Genomic DNA, 22,349 nt, shown 5'->3' with positions numbered 1-22,349 from the left:
ATGAACCAGGAAGTCAAGGTTCAATTCCCCGTCAGAGCACATGCCTGGGTTGCAGGCTCGATCCCCAGAGCAGGGGGTGCACTAGGCAGCAACCAATAATTCTCTCTCATCATTGATGTTTCTATCTCTCTCTTGCTCTCCCTTCCTCTTTGAAATCAATAAAAAAGTCTAAAAGAATAATACCTAACTTTTATTAAACGACATGTCTCTAAGTAGTTGGCACATATTAACTCATACGTGTCACAGCGTTCCTACAACCAAGCACTGTTATCACCATTAAATGGCAAGCAGCCTTCCAAGGCTAGAGAAGTGGCTGCCATGCCTACCAGGAAGGCCCCCATCCATCCCCAAGTGCCCCGTTTCTCACAGAGCACCCCGCTCTGTCTGACCCCACCAGATCTCCACCACCCGCTTGGTACAGACGAGGAAGGCGAGGCTCGGAGAGCGCAGCATCAGGTGCTAAGCGCAGGCGACTCCCCGGCTGCTTCTGCTCCCAGCGACCAGCTGCTGCGCTGGTGCAGCTCCCTCCTGGCGGGCGAGGCGCGTGGTCTCGCTGTGCAGCCTTCTGACTCCGTTAACGGGGAGGATGCACCTGTCTGACCCTCACTCGGTGCCCTGTGCTCAGGGAGCTCAGCAGGATTATTTCTGGAAAGTTCTGGGTCTTCCAGGAAAACTGTAACCCCAGAGGGCAGTTCCTAAGGGGAGTTTCAAGGCAGGCAAAAGGGGTCTTGGCAGAACAGCTCCTTGTGCTTGGAGCAAACCCAGTCATCGTCCGCGGCCCCTGGCAGGCTCCCGTGGCGTGGAGCCTGACCTGATACTTCCCGGGCGGAGCTGCAGGTGGACTGTGGGCACTTGTTTCAGCCTCTTTAACTGGGGCATCCTGTCCCTCTGCACTTGGAAGAACTAGACCAGTGATGGCGAACCTTCTGAGCTCGGCGTGTCAGCATTTTGAAAAACCCTAACTTAACTCTGGTGCCGTGTCACGTATAGAAATTTTTTGATATTTGCAACCATAGTAAAACAAAGACTTATATTTTTGATATTTATTTTATATATTTAAATGCCATTTAACAAAGAAAAATCAACCAAAAAAATGAGTTCACGTGTCACCTCTGACACGCGTGTCATAGGTTCGCCATCACTGAACTAGACAATGGTAGCCTGGGGTCGAAGAGCGAGGACACAGGGATCAGGAGACCTGGGCCCGGCCTGGTCACATGAGTCAGCTGCATCCTTGGTCAGTCAACCTACGTCTCTGGCTCCGATATTTAACTTGGGGCCATCACAGGGGTGTGGCTCCCGGAGGCCCTTCCTGGCTCTGAAGGCTCAGGATTGCAGGCGTCCTGTGGCCCACAGACCGTCTTGGGTGCCCCCCCACCCCCCACCCCCAGTCACCCGTGTCCTCCCCGTGCCCAGAGGGGCCTCGTGTGCGCCTGGCGTTTTCCTGGAAGCACAATAGGACTCTCACTGGCGGGAGCTGAAGCCTGGGGCTCGCAGCCAGACGGCGAACAGCAGCAACAAGCAGCCCTTTGAGCTTCCACCTTGGCAGCATCGTGGCCGTGGCTCCTGGGCAGCTGCTCCTCCCAGGCCAGCCCGCCAAGCCCACTGGATGCAGCGCCGGGATGCGCCCCCGGGCCTGGGCCACGGGCGCTGGTAGTTTTCCACTCCGGGAGCTGGAAGAGGGAGCTGGCTTCTCCGTCCAGGAGACGGGCAGCGGCAGCGTCGGGGAAATCACCAACACAGCCTGGCAGCAGAGGCAGGAGCCACGCTCGGCCTGAGTGCCTGGCCCTGCGCCCCTCGCCGTGCCCCGGCCTGGCTCTGGCTGTGCCCGGATGGGCTCCCAGACAGACCTTCGGGGTCTGAGGAGCGACAGGGTGGGCGTGGGGGCCCTCGGGCCTGGCATTTAGAACCGGGGCCACTTGCCAGTCTGCATCTTCACTCCTGGCTGGATCCCTTTGCCAGAGGAGTTTACCCGGCACAGGCGTGCTCAGCAGGCAGGCCCGGTGCTGCTGCTCACTGCCGCCGGTGCCCGGGCCACGGCCCGTCCTGGCCCACGGACCCACCGGATGCAGGACGCCAACCCCGGCTTGTCCTTCCCTGTGCCTTCCCCTGCGGCCGCGGGGGCCCTGCCTCCCGGCCCTGCCCGCCTGAGCCTGTGCCCGAGTGAGAGCTCTCAGAAGGGGGCCCGTGGCCCCTGCGACCTGCTTCTCGAGGTTGTTTGGCTATTCTGGGATCTTTGCGTTGCCTGTGAATTTTGGAGTAATTTGTTTATTTATGCAAAAACCGCCAGGCTTTGGCTGGGTGGCTCGGATGTCCTCGCAGCCCTCACTGCACCACCTCCCCCCGCGTCGCTCCGGAGCGTCTCAGCAGCGTGGCGCGGCGTGCGCACCTGCCGTGCTGCCTCGGTCTGTCTTCAGGTGTCTCACATCAAGTCACAGGAAGGACAGCTTCCGCTTCTCCGGAGGCCTCTGCGCTGTCGTCTGATGCGTTTTACTGTGGTGTAGGCGTGAACCCCACAATTCATTATTACTTTTGTTTAAATGGCCGCTTACCCCTTAAAAACATACAAATAACAAGAAATCGTCCTCTGTGTTTACGATGGAATTCCCGTTTTGGACGGGAAGGTTGCTGTCACGGTGTCTGTGGGCCTCTGGTCACAGTGGCTCCCTTTTCTCTGGCTGCTTTTAGGTGTTCTCTTTGTGCCCGTTTTTAAACAATTGGACGAGGATCCTGTCATATAGTTTTCTTCATGCTTCTCGTGCTTTAGCTCATAGAGCTTCTTGGGTTTAGACTTTTCATCAAATTTTTTAAAAATAAATCTTTATTGTTGAAAGTATTACATATGTCCCCCCATTGCCCTCTCCACCCCTCCCCTTCATCAAATTTTATTCAATTAATTTTCTGTCTCCCTCCCTGCTCTTCCTCAAGGAGCCCACTGACCTGAATCCTGGAGGCCTGAAAATTCCCACATCTTACTGATGTTTTATTTTTGTTGTTGATTGATTGATTTTCTGTCTTGTTTCTTGTTTTGGATAGTTTCCATTGATGTTTTTAAGTTCATAAGTCTTTTCTTTAATGTCGATCTGTAATCCCATCCAGTGCGCTTATCTCACACATTCAAGTCTCATCTCTAGAAATCTGATTTACTAATTCGCTATCTATATATATAAAAGGCTAATATGCAAAGTGTCCCCTGGGGAGTTTGACCGACTGGGAGTTTGATCACTTGCTATGACGCACGCTGACCACCAGGGGGCAGTGCGGAATGAAGGGAGGCCCCAGCCGGCAGCCAACAGCCGCTAGGGACCCTACCCTTGCATGAATTTCATTCACTGGGCCTCTAGTCTATATATATATAAAAGGCTATTATGCTAAGTGTCCCTCCTACCGTCTGACCAGTCGCTATGAGGTTCACTGACCACCAGCAGGCAGATGCTCAATGCAGGAGCTGCCTAGTTGCAGTGACTTGGCAATGGCAGTTCTCGGGTGACGTGCCCCGAAACCAGAGAGGAGGGAGCCCGATTCCTCGTGGGGCCGCATGATCCCACCTTTGGCCGTGGGCTATGTTGTTGCTGGGGCACTGTCAGCCTTGAATCTGGTTACTGCATACTTGCATTTGCGTTCCACACCCTGTACGACAGCAACTTTGCAGAGTGCCCTCTCGCACTCCGGGACCCCTGGGGGGATGTCGGAGGGCCGGTTTTGGCCCAATCCCCGCAGGCCAAGCCGAGGGACCCCACCTGCTGGAGGGATCCCGCTCACTCGTCAGATGCCTTTCGAGCCACGGCACCACCCCAGGTGCAGCCGGCCGGGGATGGACGGTGGGAGGTTGGCTCCAGGGCGTGTCCACCCCACTGGCCACCTTCTAAGTAATTTCCTTTCAATGTGCACGAATCCGTGCACCGGGTCACTAGTATCATATAAGCTCTCCTTATGGTTAAATACATGCAACACAGTTCTGTTTTACTGTTTGATTTCCCAACTCTCGTTTCGATATTAGCTCTGAATCAGTTGCTATTTCCCTGCTTCTTTACATGATTATTTTTTTTTTCTAATTGCATGGGACATGTTTATGCTCAAAGGTATTTGTTTTTTATCTTATGCTCAAAGGTATTTGTTTTTTATCTGAAATGTGAATGTAGCTGGGAGGCCTGCATTTCCTCTGACCAGCCCTTCCTGCAAGCTCTGTCCCCACTCAGGACACCCTCCAGCCCCGCCTGGGCTCTCGCTCCTGAGCGCCCGACACGGCGCGGCGGGAGCTGGTGCAGAGTGGGCTCTCGCCCTGTTTCCTGTCTTTCAGGGTCGCTGCCCTGGGTTGTCTGATGTTCATTATATCAGACCTCAGTTTTTCACATGCTTTATCCTTGTTTGTTTCACCCAGGAGAGCGAACCCGGCCTTGTCCCCTACCTCGGGTGGAGGGGTCCATCTCTGAGGTTCCTGATTGAGCCAGGGGCCCAGCCTGGTGCCGAGGGGCCGCGGCTGTGCTCCGCACCTTCCCGGGGGTCTGGGCTTGCTCCCGAGTTCCATGAAACCACCCCCGGGAGGAAGGGGTGCTCTGGCCCCGCCCGGGTTGCGAGGAGCATCGCCTGTAGGAAACCCCACCTGCTGACAGGGGGTGGGGATGGGAAGGTCGACACAACTCGCGTTACAGTCCTTTCAGCCTTTGGACCAAAAGGTAGTTTGGCCGCGGGTCAGTGCTCGGACGATGGCGTGGTGATCGGTTTGGGGGCAGAACCAGGAAGGAAAGGCTGAGCGTCACGGTGAGCAGAGCGGGTCATCGCGATCTGGAGGATCCGAGTCGCTTTTTCCACGTCCAATAACCAACTGTGCTCTTCCCAGGGAGGCCTCTGGACGTAACAATACGGATTTCCTGTCTTTGCTTTCTCTTGGTCCAGCCGTGTGCCGCTACCCCCTGGGCATGTCGGGAGGCCACATTCCGGATGAGGACATCACAGCCTCCAGCCAGTGGTCAGAGTCCACCGCGGCCAGATACGGACGGTGAGGGCGGGGCCCAAGGCGGGGACCGGGCAGCAGCTCCGAGTGGGACAGGTTTCCTGGGCCGGCTGGTGCTTGGTGGGAGCGCGTGGGAACCGGAGGACGTCACGGGCCTGCCCTGGGCTGCGTGTTCTCAGGGAGAGCTGGGGCTCGGCCGCAGGTGCAGGTCTGGCGACGTCCTGACCGCGGAGGCCAGGCCACACTACAGCGGGGGCTCCGGCTGCAGTGGGCTGGCTCGCTCCGGAGGGTGGCTGGCGGCAGATGCGGGGGTGCAGGTTAGCGAGGACCTGCTCTGGGAGCACCCTGCTCTCAAGGACGCCTCCCGGGAGGCCCCGTCCCCAGGAGTGTGGCGCTCCCCGTGCGCTGGTACCGGGTCGTCTGCAGGAATAAACTCCTTGTCAAAAGCCCCTCTGCTTGTTAGGGCCAAACCGCCTTCTTCGAGCTGAGTCTTTTGGTGTGAAGTGTGGATTTCCGTTAAACTCGCATCACCCATAAGAAGAACAACCTCCATAAATTCCACTCGTGCGTTAAGGATGAGAGGGGTGGTGGTGGGGCTGGACGGGGTCAGCGGGGGTGAGCAACACCTGTGAGCAAAGGCTTGTGCCAGGGAAGAGGGAGCGTGTCCCAGGGTCCCCGAACGAACCTGGTACCCAGTTCCCCATTCTGCTCCCGGCAGCGCAGCCTGGACGTAAGCACCAGATGATTCGCGGTTCCCTCTCCCCTCACTCCCACCATGTTTCCACCTGCTGGGCGGCCACGCCCCTCCTGCTGGCTACGCTGCCCACACTGGGAACCTTAGCCCTCCCCAGACATCCAGGCGACCATCAGGGGAGGCAGGTGCAGTGACTGTGGGGGAGGCTTCACGGCACCTCCACTGAGGTCTCCGCATCCCGAATCAGGCCTCCCTGTGGCCTGAAGGCCCCAGCTCCCAGTGGTGACTGTCCTCTGGGTCCCTGGTGCCAGGGAGAAGGGCCTGACCATGCGGGGGCACGGTGGTGCAGCCACCGCGAGGGAGAACTCCCTGGTCCTGTGCCAGGCCGGGCAGCTGCTGGCTGCGCCGGGAGCGGAGTCCGGGAGTCACGGATCCCGGTCTCGCCCTCGTGTCTCAGGCTGGACTCGGAGGAAGGGGATGGAGCCTGGTGTCCCGAGATCCCGGTGGAGCCCGACGACCTGAAGGAGTTCCTGCAGATCGACCTGCACTCCCTGCACTTCATCACGCTGGTGGGGACCCAGGGCCGCCACGCGGGCGGCCACGGCATCGAGTTCGCCCCCATGTACAGGATCCACTACAGCCGGGACGGCGCACGCTGGATCTCCTGGCGGAACCGGCACGGGAAGCAGGTAGGAGGCTAGACGTCCAGCCCTGGGGGGAGGCTGGGGGAGGAAGGGTCAGTGGAGCGTCACAGCCCCCTCTCTGCTCTCTGCTCAGGTGCTGGACGGAAGCAGTAACCCCTACGACATCTTCCTGAAGGACCTGGAGCCGCCCATCGTGGCCAGATTCGTCCGCTTCATCCCGGTCACCGACCATTCCATGAACGTGTGCATGAGGGTGGAGCTCTACGGCTGCGTCTGGCTGGGTAGGTGTCCGAGCCGCGCTGCAGAGAGCGAGGCGGCAGGTGCGCGGTCCCAGGTGCGGGCTTCCCTCTCGGTCAGAGGAGAGGAGGAGCATCGCTCACCCAGCCCGGCTGCTCCCCATCCCGGGAGGGGTGTTCCCAGCGCGGCATCACTTCAGTCACCCCTGGCTGCGCTGCGCCCGGGTTGGGGCCTGGTGGGCCGCAGCGCAGGGGCAGCCGGGAGGCTCCCGGGCTGATGGGCTCTGGTGCTGACCGTTCGTTCCCCTCGCAGACGGCTTGGTGTCCTACAACGCTCCGGCCGGACAGCAGTTCGTGCTCCCTGGAGGCGCGGTCATCTACCTGAACGATTCTGTCTACGACGGAGCCGTCGGGTACAGGTAATTCCCGGAGACTTGGGTTCTCAGAATGGGAAAATGGCCACTAAAAGAGAACCATGGCTTGGGATCAATAGCCAATCAACCAGTCAATCCACCCCCAGTTTCCTTCAGACCCTGTCCTGGGCGTCACGGGATAACGTAGATGGAGCCAACGGGGAGTTTACTCCCAGGAAGTGGGGCCTCCTGGGAGGACAGGGAATGGCAGGGAGCGGAGCTCACAGGGCGGCTCCGGGCGGAGGACGCAGCGTGCTTTCCCCCTTGAAGCGGAACATAGGGTCTGACTCACGAATGGCAGCCGTGCACGGGCCGCAGGGACGGAAGGCGTCCGTTTAATAAATTGCACAGGTTAAGAGGTTCAGGCAGGATGACCCCTAACTATGGTGCTTTAGAAGGTGCGAAAGGCTTAGGGTAGACAAGGAGGGTTTCGAGGATGGGCTGGTCCTTGGAGCAGTGGGGAGGGGGCGAGGACAGGACGCCTGGCCCAGGAGCTGAGCAGAGGGGGGTGGGGAGGGGCTGAGGACAAGGACTCCTGGCCCAGGAGCTGGAGCAGAGGGGGGTGGAGGGGGGTGAGGACAGGATGCCTGGCCCAGGAGCTAGAGCAGAGGGTGGTGGAGGGGGGTGAGGACAGGACTCCTGGCCCAGGAGCTGGAGCAGTGATGGCCTGAAGTGGACCTGTGAGGCCGTGTGCAGGAATTAGGGTTGGATAAGACCTGTCCCCACCTGTGCCAGGTGGCACCACACTTGGCCATTCGCCCACCCACTTCCACACCTTATCTTGCTCAGCTCAGTCTTGATCGGCAAAAGTGGAGCCTGGCGGAGTCAGCCCACGGCGAGGGCCAGACTGGAGCTCCGAGGTTGGTGACTCAGGAGCGTGGAGGTCCAGGGCCCACGGCCCCGAGGGGAGAGCAGGCGGCTGTCCCCGCCGCCCTGACTGCAGCCTCCTTCTCTGGTCACTTCCTTCCCATCCGCTTGGCCCCGCCCCTCCGCTGCCTTGTCGGCGTGCCATCATCCCTCGGCCACAGCCCAGCGGTCTATTCCCAGGGCCCAGAGGAAACCCCAGGCTTGAGTCCAATTTGCTAATCATGGTGCCTGCCAGGCGTGGTCCATGCAGCCATTGGTCCCGAAGCTCTCAGTAGGAATGGGGCTAAAACAGGGATCAGCGGCCACACGTGGGGGTGAGTGAGCCGTGTCCTGAGCGGCCTGGCGCAGAGGAGGGGGACGCCCGAGGAGCCCAGCACGGAGGAAGACCCTGGCCCACGTAACGAAGGTTCCTTCGCTTCGCTCTGAGGCTTATGGGATTAAAATGGAGGGAGAAGTGCCCTGAAGGGAGAGAGCTGCACGTGTAGGGAGGGTCAGCGAACACCTGGCGGATGGACAGACGGGCCCCAGAGGGTGTGGAGCCGCCAGGCAGGGGGCGTGGAAATGGCGTTGGGGGCAGAGGGGCAGCGTGTGGACAGGACCACAGCCTCCCTTTAGGGGAGCAGCAGCTCAGTTCCCCGAAGCCACAGTGCGAAGCAGAGCGAGGCAGATTCGTCATAATTTGGAGGAACCTGAATGCCAGGGCCAGGGGGGGTGGGGGAGAAGGAAGTCGAGGCCATATGGTGACCGAGGGGGTGAGCAGGGACGTTCACGCAGGGAAGGAGACTAGAGGCTGGCACGTGACGTGAGGAGACGGGCGGCAGAGATGCCGTGTGGCTGAGCGGGACACCAGCCCGCAATGCAGAGTCTTGGGAAACGGCCGAGCAGCAGGGCTCCCGGCAGCTCCGCCCTCAGAGCGGCCTTGTTTGGAGGTGGAAAGGCTGCCGGGCCCAGAACAAAACTGAGCCAGACCCTGACCTCGTGTCATCCATGCCTCTCACTCTGTGGGTCTCATTGTCTATGAATTTGATTAAAATGAAATATAAATGAGTACTTAAATGTGGCAGGTTTTTTATTCTCAAGTTACAGTTTACTCCCAATATTATTTGGCATTGTTTCCAGGTGCACAGCATAGGAATTAGACGTTGCTGTCATTTACCATGTGGCACCTCAAGAAGTCCAGGCCCCCGGCACCGTCCATAGCTATTGCACCTCACTGGCTCTGCCCTTGGCCCGTGGCTGCCTGGGACGGCCGACTCGCACTTCTCAATCCCTCTGCCTCTTTCACGGGTGGGGTGGAAGGGCCAGTGGCCTCCTGCCCTGTAGTTTGGTGTCGGATGGGGTGTGGGGTGTGGGCTGGCTTACTGAACCGACTCGCTGAGCAATGAGTTTCCAACCCGCTCAGGGACCAGGACTGTGGTCCACTCCACGTGCGTTTCTGCAGTCACTCACTCCTAGATTCGTTAATCAAATGTCTTTGATAACATCGAGTCATTAAAAAAAGACTTGTTATGTTAGTATGTAAGAATAGGTAAGGGCACAAGAGAGTATAGAAAGTGATAGAATATTGTTTAACAGCTTTGCTATTGAAGGGGAATCAAAATCAAATGTTCTGTAAAATTCATCGATACGAAGCTTCATTCTGCACCGATGCAGGATGAATGAGTCGATACTGTCAGATATATCGGATTTCTCATAATCCTACACCCTCCATGACAACCAGCTTTTTCAGAACCCGGCGCAGCCGGTGAGAGCTCTTCCGTGAGCATGCGCTAACTCGGGCCTCTGTCCCCTCCTCTTGCCCTGGCCGGCAGCATGACCGAAGGGCTGGGCCAGCTGACGGACGGGGTGTCCGGCCTGGACGACTTCACCCAGACCCACGAGTACCACGTGTGGCCCGGCTACGACTACGTGGGCTGGAGGAACGAGAGTGCCACCAACGGCTACATCGAGATCGTGTTTGAATTTGACCGCATCAGGAACTTCACCACCATGAAGGTCAGCGGGCACACGGCCCTGTGCGTGGCGGGGGCTGGCGGCCTTGGGCGGGGCTGCAGAACACGCTCCTGACTGGCCACGCGCGGCCCCCAGTCCCCCAGCCGGTCTGGCCATTTCCTCATTGTAAACAAGGCGGTCTGCGAGGCCGCTGTCCCTCGTGGCGTGTGGTGCCCACGCGGAGCCGGCGCGTCCATCAGCACGGTGGGCGGTCTCCAGGGCCACCATGCTTGTGGGCCCATGAACATGGTTTACCTCCTTCAAATATCAGAGGAAAACAATGAACTTCAGGGCCAAGAATTATCCCCCCTCTGAACAACACAGTTGTACCATCTGATTTTAATGTCTTTTTAAGGAGGGAGGGGCCCACAGAGGCACACGTGCCAGGCTGCGGAGGCGACCCCGTGCCAGGGGGGTACCTGAGGGTCCCACCCAGGATGGGGCTCCGCACTGTGCTCTCCCCATGGAGAGGGGGGCTCCGCATTTTGAACCACTTCCCACCCGGCTGCCTCCCCCAGCACCAAGGAGCTGGCCTCCGCCAGCTGTTCACAGGCAGGGGTGTCTGTTCTCTGACGGACCCCGGGCTCCTCCAGGGGCTCCCCTGTCAGCTCTGTCCCTGCACTCAGCATCCGACAGCTCCGTCACCGCTGTGAGCGGCCAGGTTAGCGCCCTGGTTGCCTGCACCAGCCGTCTCTCGGTCTAAATGTTCTGCCACGCTGGAGGCGAGCTCGGGGGCAGGAATAGGACCCTGGCAGAGAGCACCTCTCTCGGTCGCAGCCTCCGCAGGCAAGCGGCCACGGGCCTCCCTCTGGGCCAGACCGCTCAGCCCGCAAAGGCCGGCTTCAGTCTTCCTCTGTAGGGACTCCGGGACTCTGTCAGGAGGCCTGGAATACAGAGCACGTCCATTTCCGTGTGCGGCCAGCGCCAGCACGGGAGTCACGGCCCGGCCCCTCCCCCAGGTGCACTGCAACAACATGTTCGAGAAGGGCGTGAAGACCTTCAAGGAGGTGCAGTGCTACTTCCGCGCGGAGGCCGGCGAGTGGGAGCCCAACGCCGTGTCCTTCCCGCTGGTGCTGGACGACGTGAACCCCAGCGCCCGCTTCGTCACCGTGCCCCTGCAGCACCGCATGGCCAGCGCCCTCAAGTGCCAGTACCACTTTGCCGACACCTGGATGATGTTCAGCGAGATCACCTTCCAATCAGGTTGGGGCGGGGCCCCGGGAGCGGGTGGGGTGCGGGAGCTCCCCCGCCGGTGGCTTCTCACGGGCACGGAGGGACCTCGCTCCTGGCTGCCCCAGTGGAGGGCCAGGGCTGGGGCTGTAGGGACAGGACATGTGCTGGCTCCCACCTGTTTGTCTAAGAGAACAGAAATGAGGATTGAAAAGGGAGAGCACGGTGTGGTAGATGCTTCTGTGAGGTAAGCCCATCGGCGGGAGCCCCCGCGTCACTGTTCAAACATCGAGAGGAAATTCTCTAAAAGCACAGGAGGCACAGGGAGCCATGGGTCCCTCCGCTTCACCGGTGTGCTCCATTCCCCCTTTGCTAAGTACAGTGGGGCCTTGACTTACGAGTTTAATTCCTTCGGAGACCGAGCTCGTTAAGGAGCTCGTTAACTCAAATTACTCTATCAACTCAATGCAAAAAATCGGCAGAGAGACAGCTGGTATCTCAAAAAACTCGTTAGTCGGGACACTCGTAAGTCAAGGCCCCACTGTACTTTAGGGCAAATAGAAGGCAATTCAGTACTAAGAACGCTTGGGTGCCGCTAAGAAACTGGCATCATCTTTACATGCATGACGCCATCATAACACCTACCAACACTAACCAGCAGGCACGGCCACGCCTGCACGTCCCCAGCGGCCGCCCACTCCGCTTGGCCGGTTGGATGGGCCTTGGGGCTGTGTCCTTCATTGTATCCCACACGGCTCTTCATCTGAAACAGTCCTTTTCAAAAACTGCGACCCGGCTTGGCTGGCGGCTCATCCCTCAGACGGGAGGGTGTATCTACGGCCGATTTCAATTCCGGTTCCATATTTATTTTTGTCAATGGCTTTTCCTAGATGGTGCTTCGAGCTTTTTAAATTTATTTTTATTTATTTTTTTTTGGAGGGGAACTGATTGTTTTATTTATTTTTATTTAAAAAAATATTTTTATTGATTTCAGAGAGGAAGGGAGAGGGAGAGGGAGAGATAGAAACATCAATGATGGGAGAAAATCATTGATTGGCTGCCTCCTGCACGCCCCCCACTGGGGATCGAGCCCACAACCCGGGCATGTGCCCTTGACCAGAATCGAACCCGGGACCCTTCGGTCCGCAGGCTGACGCTCCACCCACTGAGCCACACCAGCCAGGGAAACGTTTGCCTGATTAACCTGCCAGAGCTTTCACCCCGCCCCCTGAGAAATAATTTTTAAAGGGACAAGCAGTAGATTTACATAGATTTTTAGTCTTTTGCTAGTTTCTTTACTAAAGGCTATTTGTGAGTAACCCTGGGATTGTGTAAAAAACTTCTCGGGGGTCAGGAAGTCAATAGATTTAACCATGTTCACGGGCCCACAAGCATGGTGGCCCTCGGTGCTGGGGGAGGCGCCCGCCTGGGCTGGGGGTTAGGGGCGCTCTCGGGCAGGGAGAGGGACCTCTGTGCTTAGGTGCCCCCAGACCCCGCACGTCCGTAATGCCCGCTGCTTGGGTCAGTCAGCTCCTGGGGCGGCGCTGAAGGGTGGCCCTCCAGGTCTTGGATCCTCTGCATTTGTCAGCGCCGCGTCTTCTGACGGGGACCCTCCTGCACCGTTCGTGCACAGGAGGCAGGGCACGCGCCTGGTTTCCCTCCTCGGCAGCTGTCGGAGGGAGTCGGTGCCCTCGCAACCTCCCAGGACGTCTGATGAGCTGTTGGCTCTCCGTCCTGGTTTTGTTTTGGTGTCATTGCGCACACATTTCACTGCTTTTTAGAAATTCAATGTGTTGAGTCAAATGCTTTCTGAAGCTCAGACTGCCCTGCGGGGAGCGCACACCCTTGAGCAGCTCCGTGTCCTTCGGACCTGACCCCACGGCCTCTGGTAACTCTCCTGCTTTAGGAGGAACAGGATGCCCTGAGCCCATTTTGAGCATTTACTGCCCCGGAGTGGGACCAACCATCTCCTCGGCAATCTTGGTTGCTGTTGGTGGGAATGAAGTCTGGAGGTCACAGCGGGGTCACAGGACTGTGCCAGGTCTGGGGAAGCTAAAGGTGTTGAGGACGCTGTCAAACTGGGACCAACCCTCAGCGGTCAGAGGAGAGAAGGGCCGCGGGCAGTGGAGCTGCCTGGACGCTGCCCTAGGACTGAGCCTTGTGCGGGGCCTGGAGGACGCACTTACCTGTGTGACGGGGACCTCGGATTTCCGGCCTCGCGCAGGGCGTGCACAGCGGCTGGTACCGGGCACAGCTAACGGCAGCCCGGACGGTGTTTGACTCCTGGGGCCTCCTGAGCTTTGGGTTCCACGTCACGATAATACTCGTGTTCACTGGACCCCGAGGACCCGGTTCTGAGCCGTCCCGGGGGGCCAGCTGCCGCCAGCACGCGGAAAGCACGCTGCGAAGGAGCGCCGAGGGTTTGGCGAGAACGTGGAACAGACGTGCAGGTCTAGTTCCTGACCTCCTCGGCCAGACACCCAGAGGAGAACTTTCGAATACTGGGGTCCAGTCCTGAAGCTGCTGCCTCCCAGAGAGAGCACTCGGTGCCGTCCTCTGGCCGCAGGACGAGGCTCGGTCACAATTCCAGGGCCAGGCCATGCGGCAGGGTGAGAGCCCTTCTGTCACAGTTGGAGTTCCTGCAGGGAAAGAGGCCCTTGGCAGGAGCCTGCACCAGGCCCACGTACCCGCGTTCCTGCGCGGTGTCTGACTTGGGGTCTTACTTCCTATGTGTGCTTTATGATAATATGTAGTCACGGCTCTCCACACCTCCCTGCCTCCCTCCCTTCCTCCCTCCCTTCCTTCCTTCCTTCCTTCCTTCCTTCCTTCCTTCCTTCCTTCCTTCTTAATCCTCACCCAAGGATTTTCCCCCCATTAATTTTTAGAGAGAGTGGGAAGGGAGAGATACAGAGAGAGAAACATCAATGTGAGAGAGACACAACGATTGGTTGCCTCCCACATGTGCCCCAACTGGGGCTGGGGATGGAGCCTGCAACCAGGTACATGCCCTTGACTGGAATTGAACCCATGACCCTTCAGTCCGTGGGCCGACACTCTAACCACTGAGCTAAATGGGCCAGGGCCACATCACTATTTCTTTCTTTTTTATACCATGGCACTAGTATATAATAACTTAAACAAAAGTTTTACAAAAGTTGCGCTTACTCAATAGATGAATGGTGATGTTTTTGTTTAATGTATGACATGATTTCATGTTTAAGAAAGGTGAGTGGCTGGCCGAGAAGTTGATTTCACGCTGGGCCGGCCGGGCCCGTCCTCTGCAGACTGCTGCCCGCTCCTCGCCCACAGCTCTGACTCCGCCTGTCTTTAACAGATGCTGCCATGTACAACACCTCCGGGGCTCTGCCCGCCTCGCCGGGGGCGCCCACCACCTACGGTGAGTCCCCCTCCCACAAACCAGGTGAAGTGAGCTCCTGGGGGCGGAGACTGCACCTGCTGTCTGTGTGGGAGCTGGCGCAGGTGGCTCTGCCCGGAGACAGCGCCCCCCACAGGTGGGCCCAGCCTCCGCTTCTCCCTGCCCGGCATGTGCTCGCCCGAGGCGGAGGTGGCCTGCTTCCAGTGGCTTCGTGAGAGCTGGGGAAATGGGGAGCAGAAGCAGGGGGAGACCTTTCTACCTGCGGCCCCCCGGGTGTCCATGGATGGGTGGGGCGCTGAGAGCAGCACCGGCCTCTCTAATCGGAGATAACTGTGCAGACATGTGTCCGTAGCTTCAGACACTCACTGGCCGCGGAGCCAGCCCCTGGGAAATGCGTGACCCTGCGTCTCAAAGACGAGCATCTCAGAGAGCGCAGACCGGGACCCTCACCTGGTTCTCCTGAGGTGTGACGAGGGGCCCGGAGACCCCGGCCGCGGTGATAAAGGAACGACATTTGGGGAACGTTGGAAAGCTGTCCATGATCCCGTCTGACACGGGAGGAGGAGGCGAGAGGACTGAGTAGCAAGGCCGAGAGGGAGCAGGTGTCCGGGTGGCACCGGAGGAATTACCCTGAGAGGCCTGTCGCTGGTCCAGGCCCCCTTCTCTTCCTGTCCCACGAGATGACGGCGTTCTCTCTCTCTTCCTGGTTGCAGACCCAATGCTGAAAGTTGACGACAGCAACACCCGGATCCTGATTGGCTGCCTGGTGGCCATCATCTTCATCCTCCTGGCCGTCATTGTCACCATCCTCTGGAGGCAGTTCTGGCAGAAGATGCTGGAGAAGGTGAGGAGGCGCCAGGCCGCTGCTGCCCCGGGACCCAAGGGCGAACTGTGAGGGTTTGCACCCAGCGAGGCGCTCGCCGGGCCCCGGGAAGCGCAGGGTGGAGAGGCTGGTCACTGAAGGAGCCAGGAAAGAACGGGGCAGGTCCACGTTCTCATTCTCAGAGCGGAGACTTGGGGACCTCCCCAGAGAGCTCCTCCCAGTCGTGAGATCTCAGCTCAGGCTTCGCCTGGGAGATGCTGACGCCCTGGGTAGAGGGGGAGGTGCAGGCATGTGCGTTTAAAAAAATGAACAGGATGCCCGGCCGGCATGGCTCAGTGGTTGAGCATCGACCGGGAGGTCACGGTTTGATTCCCGGTCAGGGCACATGCCTGGGTTGCAGGCTCCATCCCCAGTGCGGGGCGTGCAGGAGGCAGCTGCTGAATGATTCTCTCTCATCATTGATGTTTCTATCTCTCTCTCCCTCTCCCTTCCTCTCTGAAATCAATAAAAAAAATATATATATATATTTATTTTTAAAAAATTAACAGGAGCCTAGCTGGTGTGGCTCAGTGGTTGAGCATTGACTCATGCACCAGGAGGTCACAGTTAGATTCCCTGTGAGGGCACATGCCCAGGTTGTGGGCTCCATCCCCAGTAGGAGGTGTGCAGGAGGCAGCTGATCCATGTTGCTCTTCCATGGATGTTTCTACTTCTCTCTCCATCTCTCGTCCTCTCTCTCTTAAAACACAATTAAAAAAATATTAACAAGTGCTTCTGATGGACAACTGATACCTACCCCAAATCTCTGACAATACTGCTCCTCTTCTTTGCTGTTTGCTGTTTATTTTTTGGTGTGTGTGTGTGTGTGTGTGTGTGTGTGTGTGTGAAGCATCCAGTCTCACTAATATCCAAGCCAAGCTGTCACAGTTCTATTCCCGCTTCTCTGCATGCTTAACGTTACAGTTGTCCATCCCTTTGGGCCCCTTCCTCGGAGTTTCTTGTCCAGGCCAACTTATCTGAATAATTGTTATTACATCTGTCTAACGCTTTACCGTCCACAAGGACTTTCACTTGACCCTCACTGAGTGATGGTGAGTTGGGCAGAGTTGTACCTGGGAGGACAGACGGCATCACGGGGCTCCAGACTGAGCTGCTCCGCAGTCAGTTTCTGAGACGAGAGGCTCGCGTTGGGGTTTCGGCCGCAGCATCTCACGGGAGAGAGGCCTGTGCTTCCCTGTGACTTAGGCCTCGCCGTCAGCCTGAAAGCACTTTCCGTGAATTAAGGCTCTCACCACAAATAGCGACTGGAGACCGACAGGAGGCGCCTGCAGCACGAGTGACGCCTGTGACAGACGCGCGTCTGCGTCCAGGGAGAGGGCAGCCCAGGGGCGGAGGCGGTGGAGGCGGAGGTGGGGGCACTGGCGCTGGTGCCCTGGGCTGAGGCTTGCTGGGCGGTCGGAGCTGCTGTGTCCTGATCACACAGGCGGTGGGGCTGAGGGGCTGTCTCTCTCTCTCTCTCTCTCTCTCTCTCTCTCTCTCTCTGTGAGCCATGCTTCACCCCTCCCCTGGGCCTAGCTTCCGAAACCCCCGCCTGGGCCGGAGAGGGTGCTGACTGGACTCCAAAGGGGAGGAACGTCTGCCCTGGACTGTCTATCTTGGTCCGTGAAAGTTCTTTCTCTCCCGGGCCCTGAGCAAGGGACCTGCAGAGGCCCCGTGGCTCCGAGCGCTGCGGGCGAACGTGCGGGGAGGCCCGTTCCTGGCGTCACTCAGCATTCGCTTCAGGCTGTAGTTCCTGTGGGCTCCTGGCAGGGTGTGCGCGGATCTTTCTTGGGGAGGTTCAGCCGTGTGCATTGAGCCCCCCAGTGTGCTGGGCGGAAGCTTAGGTTTGGGGGTTTTACTGCCACAGGGACCTTCAGGCAGTAAAGGGGCGAAGCAGGCGTCTAAGTTTCTCATCGACACCCACAGTGTGAGGTGAGGGACCAAACAGCCAGGTTCAGATTCTGGCATCTTTCTGAAGGAGCAGCAGGTCACACCAGACAGGACGACACACAGTTAGTTGCTGTGATCCTGAAGCAGGTGTGGTTCACTGGGCACTGCTGGTCGGTCAGACTGTGGGCGAGAGGGACTGGGTGAGCGCGGACGCACTGGGCTGTGGTTGGCACGGGGTAGCCAGCCAAGTCCACTGCTGCCGGGGACATCGAACGCTGGGCCTGAGAGCTCTGGTTGGAACGGACAGGCTCTCAGCGGGTCAGGTGAAGAACGTGTCAGGGACGCGAAGTGAGGCCTGTGCCAACAGCCGGCACCGGCCGCACAGCGCGCGGTCCCAGAGCGCGCAGTCCCAGAGCTCGCAGAGCCCGTGGGGGGCGGGTGAGAGGAGCCGGAAGGCCCCGTGCAGCGAGCCCTCCCTCCCTCCCTGCCAGGCCTCCCGGCGGATGCTGGATGACGAGATGACCGTCAGCCTGTCCCTGCCCAGCGAGTCCAGCATGTTCCACAACAACCACTCCTCGCCGCCCAGTGAGCAGGGCTCCAGCTCCACCTACGACCGCATCTTCCCGCTGCGGCCGGACTACCAGGAGCCCTCCAGGCTGATCCGCAAGCTCCCAGAGTTCGCTCCCGGGGAGGAGGCGCCGGGTGAGGCTGAAAGAGCAGCAGGGAGCTGGGGGCAGCCTGGCCGAGGGTGGGAGGGTGGGAGGGTGGGTGTGCCACCGGCTGGTCAGCGGGAGGGGCCCAGGCCCCCCACCTCAGAGGCGGAAGCCAGTGAACAGAAGGGCTCACTGCGGCGTCTGGGCCAGGAGCCCCCTCAGGTGGCCGAGGGAGAGTGCCCGGAAGGGCCTTCCCCGCACCAGCGTCTGGGGGTGCGCTCAGGACCAGGGCCCCTGGAGGAGGAGCAATGGAGGCTGCGGGGCCCCGGGGCCTCGGCTTCCCCACCCAGAACTGTTCCCTCGTTCAGTCCGTTTCCCTTGGTGAGCTTTACCGCTCACACAGATTTCCTGATGAGCGTATTTCCTGGCTCTTCTCAGTAAGAGCTCCGCTTGGAAAAGCAGTGCCAGCGGCCTCGCATCCAGCGTTTTCAGAAGTGGCTGTGGAGCGACATCAGAGGGGCTGCTGGGCCCGTTAGGGGCAGGGAGGGTGCTCAGGGGCGGGGAGGGCAGGCGACAGACCCGAGGGAAGAGAGGAAGCTGCGGCCTGAGCCTCAGGAGGGGCTGCAGCCTGGAGTGCGGACAGGCGGCAGGAAGAGGGCGGAACGAAGCGAGTTCCCAGGCTGGGCAACGTAGTTGGTTTCTGAATGCTAACACCCCTCGTATTTCAATGTTTTCTTTCAAGTTAGGGAGTGTCTTAAACTAGATCCTGTAAATTTAACCAGAAAGCGGTTCACGACCTAAACTAGGTCATTAGGCCAGGGGTGGTGCCTCACAATGAAGGAAGATGCTGTTAGAGAGAGCTCCGCCGTAACCTCCGCCTCACAGGCCATGGCCGCCAGGATAGCGTCCCCAAGGTCACCCAAAGGACATGCTCGCGGTCCTGTGGTCTGAGAAAGGAGAGGCGCGATGGTGGCCGCTCCGAAGCCACGAGGAAGCCTCTGGGAGCCCAGCATGGGGGGGAGACGGGGCTGGGGACCTGCCCCATCCCCCGTCTCTCACGGGGCCACCCCGGGAGCCTCAGAGCCCGGAGCGAGCCCTCCACCGTGTCTTCCAGGCTGCAGCGGCCTCGCCAAGCCAGGCCCGCCCAGCGGCCCCGAGGGCGCGCCCCACTACGCAGAGGCGGACATCGTGAACCTGCAGGGCGTGACCGGGGGCAACACCTACTCCGTGCCCGCCCTCACCATGGACCTGCTCTCCGGGAAAGACGTGGCCGTGGAGGAGTTCCCCCGGAAGCTGCTCGCCTTCAAGGAGAAGCTGGGGGAAGGCCAGTTCGGGGAGGTGAGTGGCTCAGAGGGGCATCCAGTCCCGGTGGCCCACAGGTCGCACTGAACAAACGTGGCCCAAGAGCGGAGTCCCTCCACAGCGGACCCCCTGCGGACGCCTGCCACGCCTCCCCTCGGCTCCCAGGAAGCCGGTGTTGGGTCACCGCACCTCTGCCCAGCTGGCTTCTGTGTGGGAGTTACAGCGGGCAAGTCCCCAGGCTCTCCAGGCCCTGAGGACATTCGATATGTTCACACTGGTTAGGGTGACAGCGGGCGGGGGCCCGCAGGAGGTGATCGTCTCGTAAACTGTCCCGACACCGTTCTCGAGGGCCCCATGTTGCACATGGGACATATGTGCAAGGGCCCGCACAAGCCCGCCCACCCGCGTCCCACAGCAGCCCCGCCCGACTCGCAGGCCGAGCCGAGGAGGAGCCGCGGGCGGGCGCCTCGAGGCAGGCCTGTGTGTTGGCCCTTCCCTCTCCCCTCAGCCTCCTCGTCACCGCGCCTCCGAAGGTCCGAGCAGTGGCCGCCCACGCTCCCGCGGTGACGCCTGGTTAACGGGTGGGGGGCTGGTTTCAGGTGCGGCGTGCTCCCCCTGGGGGTTGGTGCTGCAGGAGTCCGAGGCCCTGCTCCTGCTCTCCGTCCTCATGCTGCCCCGAGTGAAAGATGCAGGCTCGTTGTGCTGTTACGGGACCCGCACTTGCAACGCCAGCCCTGTGCTAAGGGGTCGTCTTAGAGGGGACACTGCCTGGCGTTTGATCCACAAAGGTTCAAGCGTGTGTAGCGGCTCGCACGGGTGGTGAGCCCTCCGTGGTGGATGCCGTGCTGCGGATTCGTTCACTCACACACACCGTGTTCCGGGCCGTGGACACGACCTGTATGAAGTAGCACACGTCCTATTGTTTTTATAAGTATTTGGGTAGTAGATGTGTCCATGCATCTATGTGCCTGGTGGACGTGCGTGGTGAGCGGTCGTCCCTCCGCCTCGGGAGCGCTGGTGCTGAGACGCATGCCTTTCGTCCAGGTCCATCTCTGCGAAGTGGAGGGGATGGAAAGGTTCAAAGGCAAAGACTTGCCCGTGGATGCCAGTGCCAGCCAGCCGGTCCTGGTGGCCGTGAAGATGCTCCGGGCAGATGCCAACAAGAACGCCAGGTCTGTGGCTGCCTTTTGAGTTTCCTTTATGTGTTTCATCCTCAGGTCAGGTCAGGGACACCCCGGGAAACTTCTGAGCAATCTTTTCTTTGGAGAGGGTAGGTCTGTGAGCCACCTCACGTTTCCATGGTTACGCGTTATCTTCTACCGGGCCAGCATCCTCACCTTTGTTCTCCATCTCCCTCCCAGAAAGCACATTTCCCACTGGACTCGCTATCTGTTCACTCCCTGACCGTCCACACGGCCTGACCGTCCCACGGATGGCCGTCCGAGTGGGCGCTTGCTCAGCCATTGTCCACAGAGGCTCCCGAGTGTCCTTACTGCCGGTCACCACCCTCCTGCTCAGCCTTCTCCGTCCTTTTTTCCATCTCCGTTTACTTTCTCACTTTTCCCCTCTTTTGTGCTCCTTTTCTTCTATGTCCAGCAACCCCCACAGTGAGAAGCTACCTCCACTTGGAAAAGGACCATGGCCTCAAAGCGGAAGGATCCACAGTCCTTTAGCAGTTTCCCCAACGGGGACCCTCCCTCCATAGATGGCAGTCTCGCTGAGACTCAGAGTGAGAGAGTTTCTTATCCCTCCTCAAACACTGTGAACTCCAAACACGGCGGAAAGGGTACAGGAAAGGCCTTGCCAACGGCAGGATGTGGGATGAAGAAGAAAAGCCAGGGAGGAGACTGAGAGGGGCCGGGACTGTCACTGAGAACTCCAGTGTGAGGGACAAGAGCACGAATGACAGACGACACCTGGGGTCTCATCCAGCGATGGCACCCCCCCTGCGTCCACGCCCCCTGAGCAGTGGTGGGCGGCCGGGGCTCTGGCCCCTGTAGAGCCATGGGGACCCCTGTTTGGGGTTGTTGTACTTGACGCGGTTCGGGGGGTGTCCATTGATAGAATTTTCCTAGAAAACTCCCAGGAGACTTAACCGATCTGCTCCGGTCATGTGGGGAATGTGGGCTGGTGGCCTCCCCGACCCAAATATCGCTGTGGGGAAGGGCACAGCCACTCTGTGACTCGGGCGGCTGCCACCAAATACACGGACAGTTACTAGTCTCGGCCCAGTGAGCACTTGTTTTTGAAATGACCGCATATTGCTGCCCACATCAACTGTAAGAAACCCGTGTTGATGCTGGGACCGGCGCTGGGGTGCCTGCATCCAGAAAAGCCAGCAGGAGAAAACGCAGAATTGCCAGGTGGACCCAGGGTTTCTGCTTTCTTCATAGAGTGGCTCCAGGGCTCTCCCTAGGGGTAAACTGCTGTGCTCGTCAGACGCGATTTCGGTGAAGAGTTTAACTTCGCGAGCAGTTCTGGGCGGGCGTATCTGATGCAGCCTGGGGCACCTCTCCGCGGGCAGGCCTGTGGCTGGGTGCAGGCTTGCCGCCGTGACTCACAGTTCTCGCTCTCAGGCCGCAGTGCGGCCGGGCCTTGCTCCAGGCTGTGAGAGTGAGGCAGCCCGGCCGTCCTCTGTCCTCCCCAAGGTCGTCTGGGAACCAGGCTGGTGCGGGGGGGATGGGCGCTGTGCCACCTTTGCCTCCTGACTGGCTCTGGCCCCTCTGGGCTTATCCACGTGTGTCTCTCTCCAAAGGAATGATTTCCTAAAGGAGATAAAGATCATGTCCCGGCTCAAGGACGCCAACATCATCCGCCTCTTAGCCGTGTGCATCGCCGACGACCCTCTGTGCATGATCACCGAGTACATGGAGAACGGGGACCTCAACCAGTTCCTCTCCCGCCACGAGCCGCCCAGCTCCAGTCCCAGCCAGGTGCCCACTGTCAGGTACAGCCGTGTCCCTCCCCTGTCTGCCTTCCTGACAGGGACCTCGTCTGCAGACGGGGAGCAGCGAGCCCCACAGCTCGCTGTGTCCAGACGGCGGGGTTGGCGTGTGGGGAGTAGCCATGCAGGGAAGAGCAGAGAGCCATGTGGGGGTCGGCGTTGGCTGGAACCGTGCAGACTGTGCACTTGTTACGGCTCCTTCTGTCCACAGGCGACTTTCTCTCTTGTTTTTCCTCAGTTATGCCAACCTGAAGTTCATGGCAACTCAGATCGCCTCTGGCATGAAGTACCTTTCCTCCTTGAATTTTGTCCACCGAGACCTGGCCACACGGAACTGCCTGGTGGGCAAGAA

General features: G+C 59.3%; 1 protein-coding gene across 1 annotated transcript in view; it reads left to right on the top strand.

Moving 5' to 3' along the window:
• DDR2 (discoidin domain receptor tyrosine kinase 2) overlaps positions 1-22,349 on the top strand; it is a 66,630-nt gene that overhangs the window by 33,911 nt on the left and 10,370 nt on the right. Inside the window, exons 3-15 of the mRNA XM_023744998.1 lie at positions 4,897-4,999; positions 6,106-6,337; positions 6,426-6,573; positions 6,842-6,947; positions 9,620-9,803; positions 10,760-11,003; positions 14,305-14,367; positions 15,060-15,190; positions 17,590-17,800; positions 18,866-19,089; positions 20,098-20,225; positions 21,809-22,000; positions 22,236-22,342. Coding sequence (XP_023600766.1) covers positions 4,897-4,999; positions 6,106-6,337; positions 6,426-6,573; positions 6,842-6,947; positions 9,620-9,803; positions 10,760-11,003; positions 14,305-14,367; positions 15,060-15,190; positions 17,590-17,800; positions 18,866-19,089; positions 20,098-20,225; positions 21,809-22,000; positions 22,236-22,342 — 2,073 coding nt within the window. The remainder of the gene's footprint in view (positions 1-4,896; positions 5,000-6,105; positions 6,338-6,425; positions 6,574-6,841; positions 6,948-9,619; positions 9,804-10,759; positions 11,004-14,304; positions 14,368-15,059; positions 15,191-17,589; positions 17,801-18,865; positions 19,090-20,097; positions 20,226-21,808; positions 22,001-22,235; positions 22,343-22,349) is intronic.

The sequence above is a fragment of the Myotis lucifugus genome, unplaced genomic scaffold (genome assembly GCF_000147115.1).
Source record: "Myotis lucifugus unplaced genomic scaffold, Myoluc2.0 scaffold_507, whole genome shotgun sequence".
Classification (NCBI taxonomy): domain Eukaryota; kingdom Metazoa; phylum Chordata; class Mammalia; order Chiroptera; family Vespertilionidae; genus Myotis; species Myotis lucifugus.
The sequence above is the reverse complement of the archived record's forward strand: the minus strand, read 5'-3'. Positions and strand labels throughout refer to the sequence as shown.